This window comes from Lycium barbarum, chromosome 7 (genome assembly GCF_019175385.1).
Source record: "Lycium barbarum isolate Lr01 chromosome 7, ASM1917538v2, whole genome shotgun sequence".
Taxonomy (NCBI): Eukaryota; Viridiplantae; Streptophyta; class Magnoliopsida; order Solanales; family Solanaceae; genus Lycium; species Lycium barbarum.
The window spans coordinates 107,419,390-107,437,559 of NC_083343.1; the positions used below are offsets into that span (position 1 = coordinate 107,419,390).

An 18,170-nucleotide genomic window follows, 5' to 3' on the forward strand; every position below is an offset into this window, starting at 1 on the left:
AGTATTCTTTAAAGCACCTTCCCTTTTTCTATAGTTAGACACGAAATTTAAAAAAAAAAAACATTTTTGAAGCTTGTAATCTAAAACAATCCATAAATACTTGTGTGGCTGTAAATTATTTTATTAAGGGTAATAGGAGAAGTTTTAAGTTAAATTTTATCTAAATATAAAAAATTTTGAGATAGACTAAAAAGAAAAGTGTATAAAATAAATTGGGACAGAGAGAGTACTATGTTTAATGCTCCTATCTTTTGCCTGTAAATCTTTTGTTACATCTAAGGGGTTGTTTGTTTTGTTGGGCAAACATAAATAATTTTGGTATAAATATTTCGTACTCTCTTATCCCTTGTTTCGTTACAAATCTTGGATAAGTAATATCAAGATTAGAAATAGTACCAGGATAAGTTATTCCTGCCAGATGGGATTAGCTATCCTTGGATAAAACAATAAAAATGACAAAAATACCCTAGAGGTCCCTCAAACCCTTTTTTTTACTCCCTCTATCTCAATTTATGTGATATAATTTGACTAGACACCGAGTTTAAGAAATAACTTTTGAAACTTGTAGTCTTTAACAAGTTACAGATATTTGTCCCGCTGTAAATCGTTTCATTAAGTGTAAAAAAGAAAGTTTTAAGTTAAATCATTTCTAAATATAGAAATATATTACTAAATAAGGTAGAGGTACTTTTGTAAACAAACAACTTCTTCTTCTTAGCAATTATGCAATGCATTTATTATCCACCAAACCAAACAGTCAACAAGAAATAATTACGGAATAACTTGTTTTCAAACCAAACGACCCCTAAAAGTTTACAGGTTGATGTTGGGTTTTTCATTAACAAGTTCGTTGCATGACATACTTTGACTTTGGGATTTTATTTCAGTTTCTTCTGTAATGAAAGTTGAGGTGTTAATTTCTTTTATCTAAACCATCCATAGCCACTGAAAGCATAAAAAACTCTTGTGTCATTTGGTATTCTTGCATTTTGTAAAGTTATGTTCTTTTCCATAACTGGATTCTGAATTACACACTACCTTGCATTTCCAATTTTGTGAAAACATAAAGGGTCAGTGTATATTCAATAATTGCATCTTGGAAACAGTTCATTTCACCTGAGTCTTTTTGCACCAATTTTGACTCTCTGATCTGAAAGCAGCCTAATATTAAAGAAGTACTGCATTTGGTGCTGTGGTGTTTGTGCGAAGATATCACTGTCATATGAATGTATATTTTTCAGAAATCATGTGCAAGAACAGTTCATTCATTTTTATAGCATATGATATGATGATTTTGGACCATGATTCAGTACTTTGAGCTTCAGCTTCTGTCAAGTCTTTTGGATTCATTAGGCCATCTCCAAAAACAATTATTGGTGCTGTTTTGCTGCTAAATTTAGAATCTTTTTGCATAGATTTCTCCTCTCTTGTCATTGTAATCACAAAGTGCTTTTCCTTTTTTGGTACTTCCGTTTGTCTCAGAATCTTTATCACACCCTCTCACCACAAAAAAGTATAATCTTTACACAACGAAGCTTACTCCTTTTCCTTTTCACCTTGAGTTTCTTGAAACATTCACAAGGCTTAGTTGTTAAAAAGGTCTCTTCTTTACCAGCATACACTGTGATAGAATAGTGTCAATTTCAGTTGCATATGGTGGGCCAAACAACACAATAATGCATATAAAGTTTTGTTCTTGAATCTTGTTTTTGTGTCAAACAGACAGGAAAGTTTGTGTCTTTGTCAAGAGAATTAGTCTTGTGTCTCTGATGGGTCTTGTGGGTTGATTTTCTTGAAAGTTTAAAGGCAAAGATTTGAAATTTATTGTGGGATAATGAGTAGGGAGGTGAAGAAAGGGAAGGTGGAGGATAAGAGTGGCGAGAAAGTTATGGTGGCTGTTAAGGCATCAAAAGAGATACCTAAGAATGCTATTGTGTGGGCTTTGACTCATGTTGTTCAACCTGGAGATTGCATTACGCTTGTTGTGGTTGTACCTTCACAAACATCTGGTAATTCATTCACCTCTAGACTTATTTTTCATTTCCTTTAGTCTCTCAATGTGGAAGCACTAAAATGTGTAGTATTATTCAAATGTATGTCAACTGAGGTTAAAGAAAACTGAAAGGCCACAAAAAGAGAGAACATTAGTTGTAACTTTTGATTGTTCTTCGACTTCTGCTTGTTATCCTGGAGTTTCTATAGAATATAGCTATTTGGTGTTCTTACTTGCTTTGAGATTAGGTACTTAGGGGCCTTTTGGTTCAAGGGATTAGGTGAGTTATCTCAGTTTAAATTTTGGGATTCAATTCCTCCCATGTTTGGCTAGAGGATTAGATAGCTAAAACAAACTGATCTGGACACCATGGTTATCAAAATAAAAAATAAAAAGAGTAGGTACTTAGAGTTTTCCGGATTGAATAACAAAATTATTCTGCAATTGAACAGAAATCTTGGTGTTCTGATTTTTCTGTTCCTCTTACCTGATTGAGAATCTATTCTCGTCGTACCGAGGCTGAATATGTTCCTTGAGGATTTTTTTTATTTTACTGCTTTTTAGTAAGGTTACCATTAAGCATCTCTACTGAATTATTATATGCCTTGACAAGTACATACCTGGTCCTTCTTGTTATCAGTTTTTGTTGTTTCTGTGATTCCACGAAAAAATCTAGCAACAGGATGTTCTAATTATATGTACATAACATTAGTGGTTTCGCAAGCATTTTCTAGGTAGAAAGATGTGGGGTTTCCCCATGTTTGCTGGAGATTGTGCCCATGGTCACCGGAAGTCGCATTCTGGAAATAGTACTAAGCAAAAGTCAGACTTAACAGATTCCTATTCTCAGATGATCCTTAAGCTCCAAGATGTTTATGATCCCACTAAGGTTAATGCCAAAATTCTTTATTCTTGCAGATTGTTTTAAGGTAATTTTACACTGACATACTAAAACTTGGTGCTTTTCATTCACTTCACCAGATAAACATGAAGATTAAAATTGTTTCTGGTTCATCTCATGGAGCTGTGGCTGCTGAGGCAAAGAGGAATCAAGCTAATTGGGTCGTTTTGGACAAGTAATTTTGAATTTTCAGAGTGTTATCCCTTGTTTATGTGGGATAATTACATTTTTGGACCGCTCAAAAAAATAATAACCATCAAATGTATGTGTTTTGTATATTAAGTATAAATATACATATAATATATACAATCAGTGTGTAATTTTGAATACTTTGGCTAGCGCCCATAATTAATTTCAGCGAGGGGCCAAAAATGAAAAATATCCCTTCTTGTTATTCTCTTTATTCTCTAAGCTATTGCTCATTTCTTGTTTGAACTTTTCCAGACATCTCAAACATGAGAAGAAATGCTGTATGCAAGAGCTGCAGTGCAATATCGTAGTAATGAAGCGATCTCAACCAAAAGTTCTCCGCCTTAATTTCGTCGGTTCACCTAAAAAGGAACCTGATGTCACGGTCTCGTTACCTTCAGAGCAAGCTCAATCATGTGGACAAGAACTAGAAAAAAATTATTCATTGGATACTTCTAGAGGTCCGCTAGTAGTAACACCAACAAGTAGTCCAGAGATGTTCAGTGCTACTGAAGTTGGTACTTCATCAGTTTCAAGTTCTGATCCTGGAACTTCACCATTTTTGGTCGCCGAAGTAAATAGGTATTTGCATAAAGCGGAGTTGTTAGCCTTAAAGGAAGATCAAGATTTAGATGATTCAAGTTCAGAGAGTGAGAGTGAAAATCTATCTTCTTCAAGTTCAAGATTCCAACCGTGGATGGTGGACAGTGTCGATTCACATTGTCAACTCTCTCAATGCCAGGGAATTAGCTCCAAGTCATTCCTGGAGAAGTTGACTAAGCTTGATATAGAAGTTAGTTCCGGATCACTGAGTTATAGAGATGATATTAGAGAATCGGGTCCATTAACCAGAAGTGCATCTCTTGGCCCTCCTCCCCTGTGTTCAATATGTCAACATAAGGCGCCTGTATTTGGGAAACCTCCGAGGTGGTTCACTTATACTGAGTTGGAGGTTGCAACAGGAGGATTTTCACAAGCCAATTTCTTGGCTGAGGGAGGATATGGATCCGTTCACAGAGGAGTCCTTCAAGACGGTCAAGTTGTTGCTGTCAAGCAACATAAATTGGCAAGTTCTCAAGGGGATCAAGAATTTTGCTCGGAAGTTGAAGTGCTCAGCTGTGCCCAGCACCGTAATGTAGTCATGTTGATAGGATTCTGCATTGAAGACAGGCGAAGATTGCTAGTATACGAATATATATGCAATGGTTCTCTGGATTCTCATCTATATGGTACGTGTACTCATGTTTGTTTATGTCCTTTAAACACTATGATGAACCTGCTGATTATTGCCTTAATAAATAAATGGACTTCTTTTAGGCTGGCAGGGTTACTTTGCATGAACAGTGATATTAATGGTGATATAGATGTGTGGTTGCAAGTAATCTGAGAATATCTGTCTGTCTGAACGGATATCCCATTGACCCTCTTTTGAAATTTATTTTCTGATCATTTTTCTTTGTTGATGTTGATAGATGGACTAGAACAAGTTAAAAGTGAAAGTAAAGATTTACTGTCGCCTTGTTTCTTTCAATAGTACCAGTTTCAAAACCCAAAAAAAAAAAAAAAAAAAAGAGGATTTCCTGTTAAGATAGATGTACTTATTATTTGGTGACATAAGAAGTAGAACTTGCACCTGTGAAAAGTTATAGGCACAATAAAATTTATAAAAATGGGTTTTAATGGTATTTAAGATTAGTATATTTTGCATTTGTATTACTTACCATCACTCTCTGTATTTACAGGACGCAATAGGAAACCTTTGGAGTGGTCTGAACGTCAAAAGATAGCTGTTGGAGCTGCACGAGGTTTGCGATATCTACATGAAGAGTGCAGAGTCGGCTGCATTGTCCATCGGGATATGAGACCCAACAACATTCTCATCACTCATGACTTCGAACCACTGGTGTGGAAAATCTCTTACTGTGCAAGTTTTTCAAGATATATGTTACCTCTAGCCAAGGCTCCTTTAGAGCATAAAAAGACTCTTCACCAGTAGTCCCATATTTCCCTGTGTATCTATTCTCGATAGCTAGTTATTTTATTTGTCAATATTCTCTTACATGGATCTACCTGTCCATTTACCCTTGACAAGATGGAGAGATAGATTAGAAGTTAATTAAATATGACATTTCTTTTAGGTTTATCACTAATATGATACTTGATTACTTTTGAAGCCTGAAATTGGTTGCTTAAGTTGCATTTATAGTGCTTTTGATGTCTACCTTTGTCGAAGCAGCACTTGAACTGTACTAATCTCTCTTCACCTTTGATTTCTAGGTCGGAGACTTTGGTTTGGCTAGATGGCAACCGGATGGTGATACATGCGTTGAAACGAGAGTACTTGGAACATTTGGGTAGGCCTTGAAAGGTTGTTTGTATTTTACTTTTCATATGCAATTGCAGAACCAATAAGCTAGTTTTCTGTATGTAGGTACTTGGCTCCCGAGAATACTCAAAGTGGCCAAATTACTGAGAAAGCTGATGTTTACTCGTTTGGCGTGGTGCTCGTAGAGCTTGTAACTGGTCGTAAAGCAGTGGATCTTAACAGGCCTAAAGGCCAGCAATGTCTGACCGAATGGGTATACTTCAACATCTTATTTTACATCTGTTTTTAGTTCTGAAATGGGAAACAGTACAAATATGCAGGAGTTCTTCCATTTTCCCCTTTTACATATCAATGAATTTGTCATGATATCCATCGAATGAATTATGAGTTCAATCCATCCTGTTTATCAGAAAGACGGATATTCTTTGCTCATTATCAGACAGTCAATTATTCACAAACTTCGTGCGGGGAAAATAGTTTTCATTTCCATCTCATGGAAAACCATTTTCGCTCCGCTTAGCCTTATCCCCCTCTAGGGGTATTTTAATGATAGGTCTTATCGGAACTGGATGACCCTATTTGGTCAAATACTGCGACAAACTCCTATGGTCCTTTCATTACGGTACTTTGAACAAGTTCCTGGATAACAAGCCTATTTTCAGGCACGTCCATTGTTGGAAGAATGTGCAGTCGATGAGCTAATAGATGCCCGGATAGGAAGCAGCTACAAGGAGCACGAGGTGTATTGCATGTTGGATGCTGCATCTTTGTGCATAAGGCAGGATCCTGAGGCTAGGCCTCGAATGTCTCAGGTAAGTGTTTCCTTTTGCATCGACTTTTTACATTCTTGATTATGATTCTTGCAACTAAGTCATGACTAGGCTGGATTCTCAAGTATTTTTGGTTTTGTCTCAGGTACTTCGAATTCTTGAAGGTGACCTGATCATGGATTCTGGTCAAATGTCTACGACACCTAGGTATGATATGGGAAGCCAAAGTGGAAGGATTTTATCTAATCACCCCATGCAGTATGAAAGGTACAGCGGTTCTATACTACACGATGAATTGGAGGGGCTAAGTCCAAAGCTCTCATTTGACAAAAGGAGTCCCTCTATTACTTGGGATAGGGATAGTCGTCACAGGACTGCATTTTAAGATCATCTGTAAATTGCTTGATATTGAAACTTGTGATCGAAGGTACATTTGCTGCTATATTAGCAGATCAAGCCATATCTCTTCCATCACTTGTGCAGAAGTGAGTCATAATAGTGTGTGTTTTTGTATTGATACTTGTGTCTCAAGGAAACATTAGGTTTTTTTGAGACACTGGATTCTCACTAATGTTTGCGTTACTCTAAAATGTTCTAGCTTCCACTTAGTCCCCACCATAGGCACGAGTTTTGTCCAAATTAGTTAAGTCCATTCTCCAGCACTCCGCTCCATGAGGATCAACAGTGCTTGCTATTTTTTCTTCCTTAGTGACTCGAACCGAACCTTGTGGTCAAAAGTGTAGTGGTCCTACTGCTAGAGCAATCCTCGCTTGTCTGTGATTGTTTTGAGACACCAAACTTACATTTGTACAAGGGCCAAGCTTACAAGAAAATGTTTAACAAGTTTAACTTTCAATTATACATGTTCTTAAACATCTCATGTTCAATTTTGACCATTTTCTTTATTTGTCAAAGCATCAAATTAACTTTAGTTCTATAATTTTGACCTCACTATATGAAGGTCGAAAAACAGTACTTTATTTACAACACAGAACTATTTTACATTTTAGCAAACCATTGTTGACAAAACATATATATCAATGAATAATTACTAAAATTTCAACAAATATTAAATTTTGAACATAATTCCACAAGTGTAATAGGTAAAATTTTAAGTTATTAAATATCGAATCCATTAAGTTTAAATCCTAGATCTACCTCTAGTTTCACCATGTTCAAGCGGAGCAACATTCAGTGAGTGGAGTATTACAAGATAGCATAAAAAAGATTATGAAATTAAAATTCAAATCCATTCGTTTTTCTAATGTAAAGAGAAAGCACTCAATTTACCAATTTCTTGTAAAAGTCAAACATTCAGACAAAGATCGTATATACATTCATTGTCCAAGCAAATTGATTCGTCAGTGCATTTTTACAGTGAAAAGAAAATAGGGGAAATCCAACCTCAAAACATTAAGTTTGTGAATCCAAGACTACTGGTAATGGTATCAATCAAAGCTGTGAAGGGTCTCCACTACAAACTTGGAATGGACTTGGCTCGAATAAACTGCTTGAGAAGGGCTTTCTCCTCATCAATGCGCCTTTTCTCCTCGGGATCTTTTGGCTTAAGTTTTCTCTTTTCTTCCAATATCCACTTCATTAGTTCCCGTTGTTGTTTTTCTGGTATTGGTTCATGAACAACAGCAGGCTGCACAGGAGCTGGAACAGTTGCTTGCTTTTCTGCAACTGCAGTAACAGCAGATGTTGATGAATCTGACACTTCTCCTGCCTCAGCTCCTACATCATTCTTTTTGGTCCTCATGAAAAGATAAGCTACATAAATTACAAAAAAAAAATGTTGATGTACTGTGAATATAAAAGCAAGATGAGTTATTGAATTAGAATTGGAAAGACACCAAAAAACAGCTCCAAATGATGTAAAGAATGCAAGAGTGACAAAAGAGTATAGGTTGAATTATCATCAGAATCAGACATCTCTCTAGAAGATAACATGGTGACGTTGATCTAAGATATGTGAAAGTAACAAAGTCCAATGCGCTTACTTGTTGGAACCAAAAAACAAATTCACATCTCAAAAAGTGAATATGTTAGTTACAAATACATAGATAAAGTGCTCGCTACTTCTCCATTAGAATCATATCCCTGAACAGCACCAGTTTCTGCAAAAGAATCCACATGCAGTAAAACAAATACAAAATAAAGCGTGTCCACCACTCGGAGTATGGTTAGACATAACATGATTTCTTTATATAGAAACTGAACAAATTTAGATACAAGAAATATAGACCAAAACATATGGTGCACAAGGACTACAGTCTACAAGTCACTATATAAGATCTTAATAGAAGGCTACCAGTTATGTACATTCCAACTTGAATGGAATCACCAAGTGAGATGTACCACCAAATAAAAGTGCATATAAGATTTTCCATTCTTTCTTCTTTCTAAAGTACAAGGTGGCTCTGATTAGAGAAATTATCAAGCAAAGCTGCGACTTTCTCATTTCAGTAGACAATATCTTAAGACGGATCAGAAGATTTTCACCAGAATTCTACTCCTTCCATTTCAATTGAAGTGCCTTAATTTGACTAGGCACAGAGTTTGAGTTTAAGAAAATAAAAGAGACTTTCGTATCTTATAGTTTAGGACTAAAGATGGATGTAATGTACTAAAAAATGTCCTTTGAATCTTGTGGCCTTAAATAAGCCATGTAGAATATTAGAATTAGAGACTTACCAAATATAGAAAGAGGCATTATCTTTTAAAGTGACTAAAAAGGAAAGTAAGACACTTTGCATGGTTCTTAACACTTCTAATATTGTGAGGACTCCTTGTCGGTTTACTCACATGGTAAACTATGGACTTCACTTGTATAGTTGTATGGACCAACGACAAAACCCACTCTTTCACAGCTCAATACAGCAAATACAAACTACTAACAGCAGTTATATGTAGAGATACAAGAAAAATCAAATAATTTAAACCAGCTATCTCTGCTACATTCAAGTAAAGATAAATTAAATTGCTTTAGTTAGAGTCATCACATCCTACATGACCAACACAAACAAGAGGAAACCAACCTTTTTTGAATTATAATTTCAAGATTACTTTTGTTCTAACTTTTCTTGTCTTTCCTCGTACCTTTCTCGCCTGTTAGCTATGAGCAAGTGCAGTATCTATTCTTATCAGCTTAATATATTTCTCTTGTTTTTCTTCCTAAATAAGAGCTGCAATCAAAGGAATCGCAGAACTGTATACCTGACTTATTGGGCATTATCTTACTCCACTTCAGAGACCAACAATGGCCTCAAAATTAACAGGCAACCGACTGATTTTCTATAATCATTTGTTTTAGATTCAGTAGAGCGTAACACTAATGGAATCAAAATCAAATTAAACCTATAACAAAAGGGGAGCTAGTATTTGGGGAAGCAGGTGCAGTATTTGGCTGCACCCACTACTACCCTAAGTTGCTCGGACTCGGTTGTGGGTGTCTGATACGGGTGCGGATCTAAAGGTCGGATCTTTCATGATTTAAATTTTATGATTTGGGGGTATGGATACTAGTGCGGGAGTCGGCTAAAAATAATTTAAATATCTAAAAATAGAGTTAATGTCTAAATTATGAGACATTACCTGGAAAACTTACAAGGTATACCGAGGAGAAAATATTGATCAATAGGAGAATCCCATAAAGAGATACAAAGAAAAGGACCGGCATAGAAATTTCTATAAACGAGATATTCTATTTTCTTCAATTTCACCTTAGCTTTTAATTTGATTACACAAATCATTGTATTTGTTCTGAATTTCTCCGTCGATTTTGGTCAAAGTGCCCAAAATCAAATTGACCATATTTGGTGCGGATTCCACACTCACGTCGTGTCGACACGGATGCGGCACCGAAAGTGAAGTGTCCGAGCAACTTAGCTATTATCCTCGCCTTGAACTGAGTATATAATTGAACAATTTTACACACACTAAATTGGGAGGAGTACATATTTACAGTTTTACAGCTTAGAAAAAAAAAAAAAAAAAAAGCAAGGGAAGGAAGGAACCTCCAGCAGACAAATTGACAGCTAAGATGATAGGCAAAACAAACTTGTTACGGCGGAGAAAAGATTCCTTAGGCAGAGGCGGCGGAGGTGGCCGCGCACTGCCAGCTGGCGGTGACGTGGACGCCATCGATAATGAGGAGAATTTGTGGGAGTAGATACTTGTAGTTGTTGATTTTGCTTTAGCTGACTTGTAATACAACTATGCACACAATCAATTAATCATGTCAGCAGGGGCAGTTAATTGGGGCATTTAGCTATAGGTGACTTTTAAGTTTTTTTTATTGAGAAAAGGTAACTCAAATTTTAATTATTGAATGGAGGTGATGTTTTTTTATTAGTGATTAAGAGATTTTGACCTTGTCCAAAAGTTTTTATTTTGACACTTTGACCCTTAACTTTATTTTTAACACTTTGCCCTCAAGTTTTATTTTTAACACTTTGACCTAGTCAATATAAACCCTAAAATACTAAAATGGGTCAAAAAAAAAAAGGGTGACAATAGCTGCACCCGTTTTTGCTCTTTTCCCTCCTCTGTTCTTCTTCTCCTTCCTCGATTCGTTCTTCATCCTTCTTCTTCTTTTCCATCCGCCTGTTCTCATTCTTTTTCTCCCTCCATTCTTCTTCCTCATCTTCCATTGCTGCTTCCCCTGCTTCTTCTTCATCTATTGTTGTTCCATTTTGAAGAATCTGCTCAACAAAAGAAAAAACTAAACCACCAAATTTGCAATTTTTTTGGTTGGATTTCGTTAGTGTCTACGCATTACTTCATAAGTATTGCTGCTTCTCCTGCTTCTTCTTCTTCCATTGGTGCGGCATTTTGAAGAATTTGCTCAACAAAGAAAAAAACGAAACCAGCAGATTTTGAAGTTTTTTTGGCTAGGCATTACTTCAGAAGTAATTTCCACTCATTTGGTAAGTAAAATATTGTTGTTTTGTTTCAATTGTTTATGTGGGTTTTGCTGCTGATTTTCCAACAATTTACAGTAGCAATTGTACTTGTTGCAACAAGTGCTAAAGCTACTGTAGAAGAGCTTCTAAATTTTTGCAACTAGTGTTATAGTTTCTGTAGAAGCTGCTGTAGTTTATGCAACAACTATTGTAGTTGCTGCCACAATTACAACAGATTATGTAGTTGTTGCAACTTCTATACTAATTGTTGTTAAATACGTAGTATGAATAAGTTGCAACAGATTTGTGAGTTGTTGCAAGTAGTGTACTACCTGTTGCAACAAGTATCTTACTTGTTGCAACAACTCACTGATCCGTTGGATTCAGCTTCAGTCCAACAGAACCCAAAAAAAAAAACTGTAGTTGACTCCAACAGATTAGTTAGTTGCTGCAACAAGTGTATTACCTGTTGCAACAAATAATTTACTTGTTGCAACAACTCACTAATCTGTTGGACATCTTCAACTGTCTTTGGATTAAACAGAACTCGAAAAACTGAAGCTGACTCCAACAGATTAGTTAGTTGGTGCAACAAGGATAGTACTTGTTGCAACAGGTAATCCACTTATTGCAACACCTGATTCATCTGTTCCAACAAGTCATTAAGTTACTGTATTTTGTTACTATACGGTCATGACCTTTTTAAAAAATATATATATATATATATATATATATTCAGGTAGCATTAATGGGGGACTCAATAACAATAGGTGTTGATTGCCATGGCGAATGGATCGAGAAGAACAATCGATATATTTGGCGATGGAAGGGTAGTCACATATTAGAGACGATAGCGATAAGTGTCCAAAGAGATGTTGTGTTTGATGATTTTGTGAACTTAATCATCACCTGTCACGACCCAGCCCCGTGGGCCGCGACTGGTGCCCTACTTGGACACCCAAACGGACATACAACCCAAATCGTCATATTATAGCTTAACTCAGATTGCTTATTCATCATTTTAAACAAAACTGAAAATAAATAATATCTTAAGCGGTCGCGTATACAGAATATCATATCAAGTCAAAAGGGTCGGCGGAATATACATCGCCGTACATATGCACATATACAAATATACAGGCCATTTTGGCTATATCCAAATCTGATAGGTTGGCGGAATGTACATTGCCAGATACATATACGTGTGCAGACAAATGGGCCGTGTTGGCCATACTAGCAAACGGAACTGCACTAAAACGCAGATCATGCACAAACAAACACACACGTGACCCATGACCCACATATATGACTACAGGCCTCTACAAACCATATCGGAATCATATGACGGGACAGGGCCCCGCCGTACCCCAAATAGTCAAATATACAGAAGCATATGTATGACAAAAAGGGCATATACCAAAGTGTGGGCTCCGAATCAAAATGGAGCACTCTGTAGTAGCAGAATGTGTGGCCTACACTGGCAGATCACGAACCTCGGTACCTGCGGGCATGAAACGCAGCCCCCGAAGAAAGGGGGTCAGTACGAAAGATGTACTGAGTATGTAAAGCATAGAGTACAGAAATACAAACCATAACTGACATAAAAAAAGTACCGAGAGACGTTACCAAATCAGTACATCAGAGTCTGTGCTGAAAGCATATGTATATATATATATATATATATATATATATATATATATATATATATATATATATATATATATATATATATATATATATATATATATATATATATATCATGCAAGTAAAAATCATGCATAAGGCTAAGGAACGTGGTCACCACTCCGACGCTGGTGCCACACACAGCATAACTCCAGAAGGTTTCAAATCTCCGTACATCTCCGAACATAACATATCACATCATCAAATCATATCATAAGCCATATCACAGCATAACTCCATAAACGGTACCCGGCCCTATGGCGAGGTCTCGGGAATCGTAACACAGCATACGGCCGAATATATCATAGTGCGCACGATCACAAAACCGGCCCGGGAACCGGCGAACGATGTCATAATAGCAGGCACGAGCAGAGTAGTGCGGAAATCATATGCATATACATAATTAAATTCCCAGACTCGACAAATAAGTACGTATACATATATTTTGAGATCAGAAGGTCCAAAGTAAGTATCGAGTCTGTCGGAAGTAGAATACAAAAGATATAAGCCTTTAAATTGACAAACTTTCGAAAATATACTTCATAAGCCTTTTTCTGAAAATTTGGTATCATTCACATTGGGGAGCTTTCAAATAACTTATGGAGCAAATCAAACGAAGCCACTAAAATATTATTTTTTTATAGCCAGAATCATAAACAAAAGTTCCTTTTTAACATTTTACCAAAGTAAGTCGGATAGGACAAAGAAGGAAGTCTCGGGGCTAGTGGGCCCACCTCGAGTCAACTCGAAGTGGCGGACATAAAACCACAAATATTAGGCTCTATGGAGTCATCCATGAAAGTTTCAAGGCGATCCGATTACGTTTGAGAAAGTTACGAATGTTTGGCCATTTTGCCAACTAAACATAAGAATCATAGTTCAATTACAGTGAATGAATAGTACTCAAAATCAAACTCGGATTTTCATGAACAGAGTTGTCCCCGAGGCTCAAATCTCAACCTAGTATACCTAGGACATGCCAAAAGAAGAAAAGGGATAGCTTTACATACCTTGTCGCTTCTCAAGTTAACCATAACTTAGGTCTTGGACTTCACCAATCTATAAATAATACCAAATATGTCAATAATTAAATTAGGATACTCTTTCAAACCAACCCTTAATTACTTAGAAATCTAACGATATTCGGGCAACATCTTCCCTAAAACATAATAATCCTCGTGATTCCAACTTAGCCAAAATATCAATCACCATACCAACAACAATATCAATAAATACATATTCAAATAGAATCAAATCCATTCTTAAATCACTTTCAAAACAGCCCAATATAAATTCCTATATCGATGCTTGTATACACTTCTTTATTTCCGTATATACATAGTATAACAAAAAAAAACATAACAACAACTACAGTCAATCCCACGATATTCCAGCCCACAAAACAATTTATAACAACCACCAAACAGCCCACATGATAACAATAACAATTTATCTGATTTCCAATATAGTTTTCGCAATTCTTTCATCTAGCAACGTAGATACGACCCGGATAACTCAAATACATCTAGAAGAGAAGATTTCTTACCTTATATGCCAAGATTTAATCCAGTTCCACCTTACTTCATTATGAAGAAAGCCCGGGTTAAACAACGCGATAAAACGGAACAGTGAAATTGAAGCAGAGACAATGAGACCAAAATCCGTACGTTGTTCTTTGAGGAAGATTACGTTCTTCTTCCTTGGAACAAAGAAAACAATCTTGTTTTTGTTTGTTTGCAAGGTTACACGTTATTAACTCTCAAAGAAGTGAAAACATGTTGTTGTAGCTAAAAATACATATACATACTTCAGATGTCATTTAAAGCCAACAATAAAATAGGACATAACTAGTCCTTCTCCATACACGTGTGGGTCTATGGCCCATAACTTGTAATTAAGTATTAAATTGTGCCACCACTTATGTTATGCATGGACACATGTCACCTACTTGTCACCTATCCAGGTGAAAGTTATCCAATAATTTCATTACTTTATTTATTTTCAATACAAACCCCACGCTTAATTAATTATACACATAATTAATTTTTTGGTCTCAACTCACTTGAATGGTACCTATTTTTAATACTTCATATGCTCATTATTATATTCATGTGATATAGCACTAGCCCATATCCTTGTTTGCACCACATAAAATATTATTTTCAACCATCGTCGTCATACTCTTCCATCTCAAATCATTTCGGGACTTCATTTTATTTTTTGTACACCGAGTTCTAAATTTTCATGCTTGAATATGACCATATCCTCCGGGCTCGGGTAAATTTGCTCATGTTGGACGGTCCAATTTCTCTAGTCCAAAAATATAGGGTATTATAGCTTGGATCGTATTTCATTCAAATAAATTTCAAACCTCAACGAAACTTATTTTCTTCGATTTGTTTAACTTCTAATATTTCCAACGTATATGTACCATCACTCTAATCACCCATAAACTTGGTGGATAATCTCATTTCCGTTACTAATGTCATTTAACTCGCACGCCTTCCAACGCATGAAAATACGGGATGTAACATCACCTATTGTGAATTAACTTGTGAACCGAAAGATCTTGCCATCACTTACATGCATAGCTCTTTTGAAAACCAGAGGGTCTTGCCTTTTAAGATAACCGATCAGGATCGTTTGCGTACTTATTTGAATGATGTAGCTAGGCCCATTTTAAGGGTATACGTGGTTGGAAGCCCAGTAGAGAACCATAATTTAGGTCAAGATCAATAAGATGTGTTAAATGATAATTGGATGGGGTAGATATGGATATGGATATTCCAGATAATAGAAGTGGGGGTGAGCCGATTCCTCCACCCAAAATTGTGAGCAATACACCGTGTTCTACACAATCTTCACAGTGCAGCCATGTTCAAGATGATGAAACAGGCTTTTATAAAGGAATGTCATTCAAGAACAAGGAACAACTAGCAACTATGTTGAAACTTGCTTGCGTGAAGAAAGATTTTACACTCAAGAAGGTGATTAATTCGTGCACTGTGTATTGCTTTAGATGTGTACATCCGGAGTGCAAGTGGTGGCTGAGGGCTATGAAGCTTTTAAGTTCTGACAGATTTTGATTACAACCTACGTAAAGTATCACACATGTGGTTCTGAGCATATTACTAGCCATAATCCACACGTCACAGCGAAAGTCATTGGTGAATACTTCAAAGATAGGTTTCCCGACGGTAAAGGCCCATCTACAAAAGATATGAGCCAATCATTCCGCACAGAATTGGGTTGTAAGGTAAGTTATTGGAAGGTCTGGAAGGGCATGGAGATTGCAAAATCTTTGACAAGGGGGACACATGAGCACGGGTATGCAGTGCTTGATGCGTATCGTTATATGCTTCATTCCGCAAATCCAGGAAGCAAGACGGCATTGAAGGTTGATGCTAATGGGAAGTTCAAGTACTTTTTTGTAGCCTACAAGGCTTGGATGCTTGGTTTTGCGCAAATGAGAAAAGTCATGGCTGTCGATGGGACATTCTTGAAGAGCAAGTACGAAAGAGTGTTATTGTCAGCCGTGGCGCAAGATGCGGAGAATCATGTTTTTCCTGTGGCATTTTGAGTAGTGGACAAAGAGTGTGATGCCTCATACAAATATTTTTTTGAACAAATGAGAAGCTTTGTAGATGATACCAAAGAGTTGTGCATAATTTCTGATAGGCATCCAAGTATCAAAAAGGCAGTTTCAATTGTCTTCCCTTTATCTCATTATGGTTGTTGCATGAAGCACCTTGGGGAAAATCTCCGAACCACCTTTCACAATACGAAGGTCATATCTCAGTTTTATAAAGCAGCAAAATCGTACAATATAGATGAGTTCAATGACCATTTCAATCAAATCAGAGACACCGTCCCTGGGGCCGCCGAACATCTTGAACGTATTGGATTCCACAAATGGAGCAGGGTATTCTTCCCCGGAAATAGGTATTCATACATTTCCTTTCCAACAAATAACACATCTGTTGGAACAACTAACTCACTTGTTGCAACAGGTAAGTTAGTTGTTCCAACAACTCAGTTAGTTGTTCCAACAACTCAGTTAGTTGTTGCATTTTGTTATGACACAGAGACAATAACTGAAGTTCTCTCTAACAAGTAACACATCTGTTGGAACAACTACCTCACTTGTTGCAACAGGTGAGTTAGTTGTTCCAACAACTCACTTAGTTGTTTCATTTTGTTATGACACAAAGACGATAACTGAAGCTCTCTCCAACAAGCAACACATCTGTTGGAACAACTAAGTCACTTGTTGCAACAGGTAGTTTAGTTGTTCCAACAACTCACTTAGTTGTTGCATTTTGTTATGACACAGAGAAGATAACTGAAGCTCTCTCCAACAAGTAACACATCTGTTGGAACAACTAACTCACTTGTTGCAACAGGTAAGTTAGTTGTTGCATTTTGTTATGACATAGAGACGATAACTGAAGCTCTCTCCAACAAGTAACACATCTGTTGGAACAACTAACTCACTTGTTGCAACAGGTAATTTAGTTGTTCCAACAACTCACTTATTTGTTGCATTTTGTTACGACACAGAGATGATAACTGAAGCTCTCTCCAACAAGTAACACGTCTGTTGGATCAACTAAGTCACTTGTTGCAACAGGTAATTTAGTTGTTCCAACAACTCACTTAGTTGTTGCATTTTGTTATGACACATAGACGATAACTGAAGCTCTCTCCAACAAGTAACACATCTGTTGGAACAACGAACTCACTTGTTGCAACAGGTAATTTAGTTGTTCCAACAACTCACTTAGTTGTTGCATTTTGTTACGACACAGAGATGATAACTGAAGCTCTCTCCAACAAGTAACACATCTGTTGGAACAACTAAGTCACTTGTTGCAACAGGTAATTTAGTTGTTGCATCTTGGTATGACACAGAAACCATAACTGAAGATCTTTATTTTCATAGGTATAATCTTATGATGTCAAACATTGCTGAGTCGGTGAATTCAATGTTCAATGTTGAAAGAGAGTTTCCCATTACTGCTTTATTTGATGCCATAAACAGGAGATTTGCAGAAAAATTTCATGAGAGACGTATGGAGTTCATTGACTCACCAAACATCTTTGTTCCTTCAGTTGAATTTTTTTTCAAAATTTGTCTACTTGGGGAACAAGTTGTTAGCCCATCAAATAGCCAACTACAAGTTCAGCATCATCGGTCACGATGCAGTTGCGACAGTCGATCTGCAAAGTAGATCTTGTACTTGTAGAGTTTTTGACCTGGATAAAATACCTTGTCCACATGCAATGGCAGCGCTTCGTGTCCAATATAGTGACGACTTTGGAAGGCGGATTTATGACTACTCATCTCCATATTATAAGGTGGAGAATTACATAATTGCATATTGTGAGGAAATTTGTCCTG

At 36.6% G+C, this 18,170-nt stretch overlaps 2 protein-coding genes and 1 long non-coding RNA gene across 9 annotated transcripts; 1 reads left to right on the forward strand and 2 right to left on the reverse strand.

The window, feature by feature from the left end:
- Positions 1-797: 797 nt before the first annotated feature.
- Positions 798-6,940, forward strand: LOC132603712 (inactive protein kinase SELMODRAFT_444075-like). Of its 3 annotated transcripts, none has more exons than XM_060316893.1 (9): positions 798-2,009; positions 2,706-2,882; positions 2,975-3,069; positions 3,339-4,312; positions 4,826-4,986; positions 5,361-5,437; positions 5,515-5,662; positions 6,072-6,221; positions 6,325-6,940. In XM_060316893.1, the coding sequence occupies exons 1-9, from the start codon at positions 1,950-1,952 to the stop codon at positions 6,562-6,564; spliced, it is 2,082 nt and encodes a 693-aa protein (XP_060172876.1). In that variant the 5' UTR covers positions 798-1,949; the 3' UTR covers positions 6,565-6,940. The 3 variants fall into 3 exon arrangements, with proteins under 3 accessions (XP_060172876.1, XP_060172877.1, XP_060172875.1); XM_060316894.1 differs by having other exon boundaries at positions 2,718-2,882; XM_060316892.1 differs by having other exon boundaries at positions 800-2,009; positions 2,728-2,882.
- A 506-nt stretch (positions 6,941-7,446) lies between these two features.
- LOC132603713 (uncharacterized) lies at positions 7,447-10,439 on the reverse strand. Of its 5 annotated transcripts, none has more exons than XM_060316896.1 (2): positions 10,199-10,439; positions 7,447-7,952 (listed from the first exon to the last, which is right to left on the reverse strand). In XM_060316896.1, exons 1-2 carry the CDS (start codon positions 10,323-10,325, stop codon positions 7,654-7,656), a joined length of 426 nt encoding a protein of 141 aa, XP_060172879.1. In that variant the 5' UTR covers positions 10,326-10,439; the 3' UTR covers positions 7,447-7,653. The 5 variants fall into 5 exon arrangements, with proteins under 5 accessions (XP_060172879.1, XP_060172880.1, XP_060172883.1 ...); XM_060316897.1 differs by lacking the exon at positions 10,199-10,439 and adding an exon at positions 9,777-9,915; XM_060316900.1 differs by lacking the exon at positions 10,199-10,439 and adding an exon at positions 9,399-9,761.
- Positions 10,440-12,162: 1,723 nt separating this feature from the next.
- LOC132602391 (uncharacterized) lies at positions 12,163-14,583 on the reverse strand. Its single transcript, XR_009567762.1, has 3 exons — positions 14,316-14,583; positions 13,780-13,828; positions 12,163-12,587 (listed from the first exon to the last, which is right to left on the reverse strand). It is a non-coding gene; the product is annotated as an uncharacterized LOC132602391 (long non-coding RNA).
- Between the last annotated feature and the right edge of the window lie 3,587 nt (positions 14,584-18,170).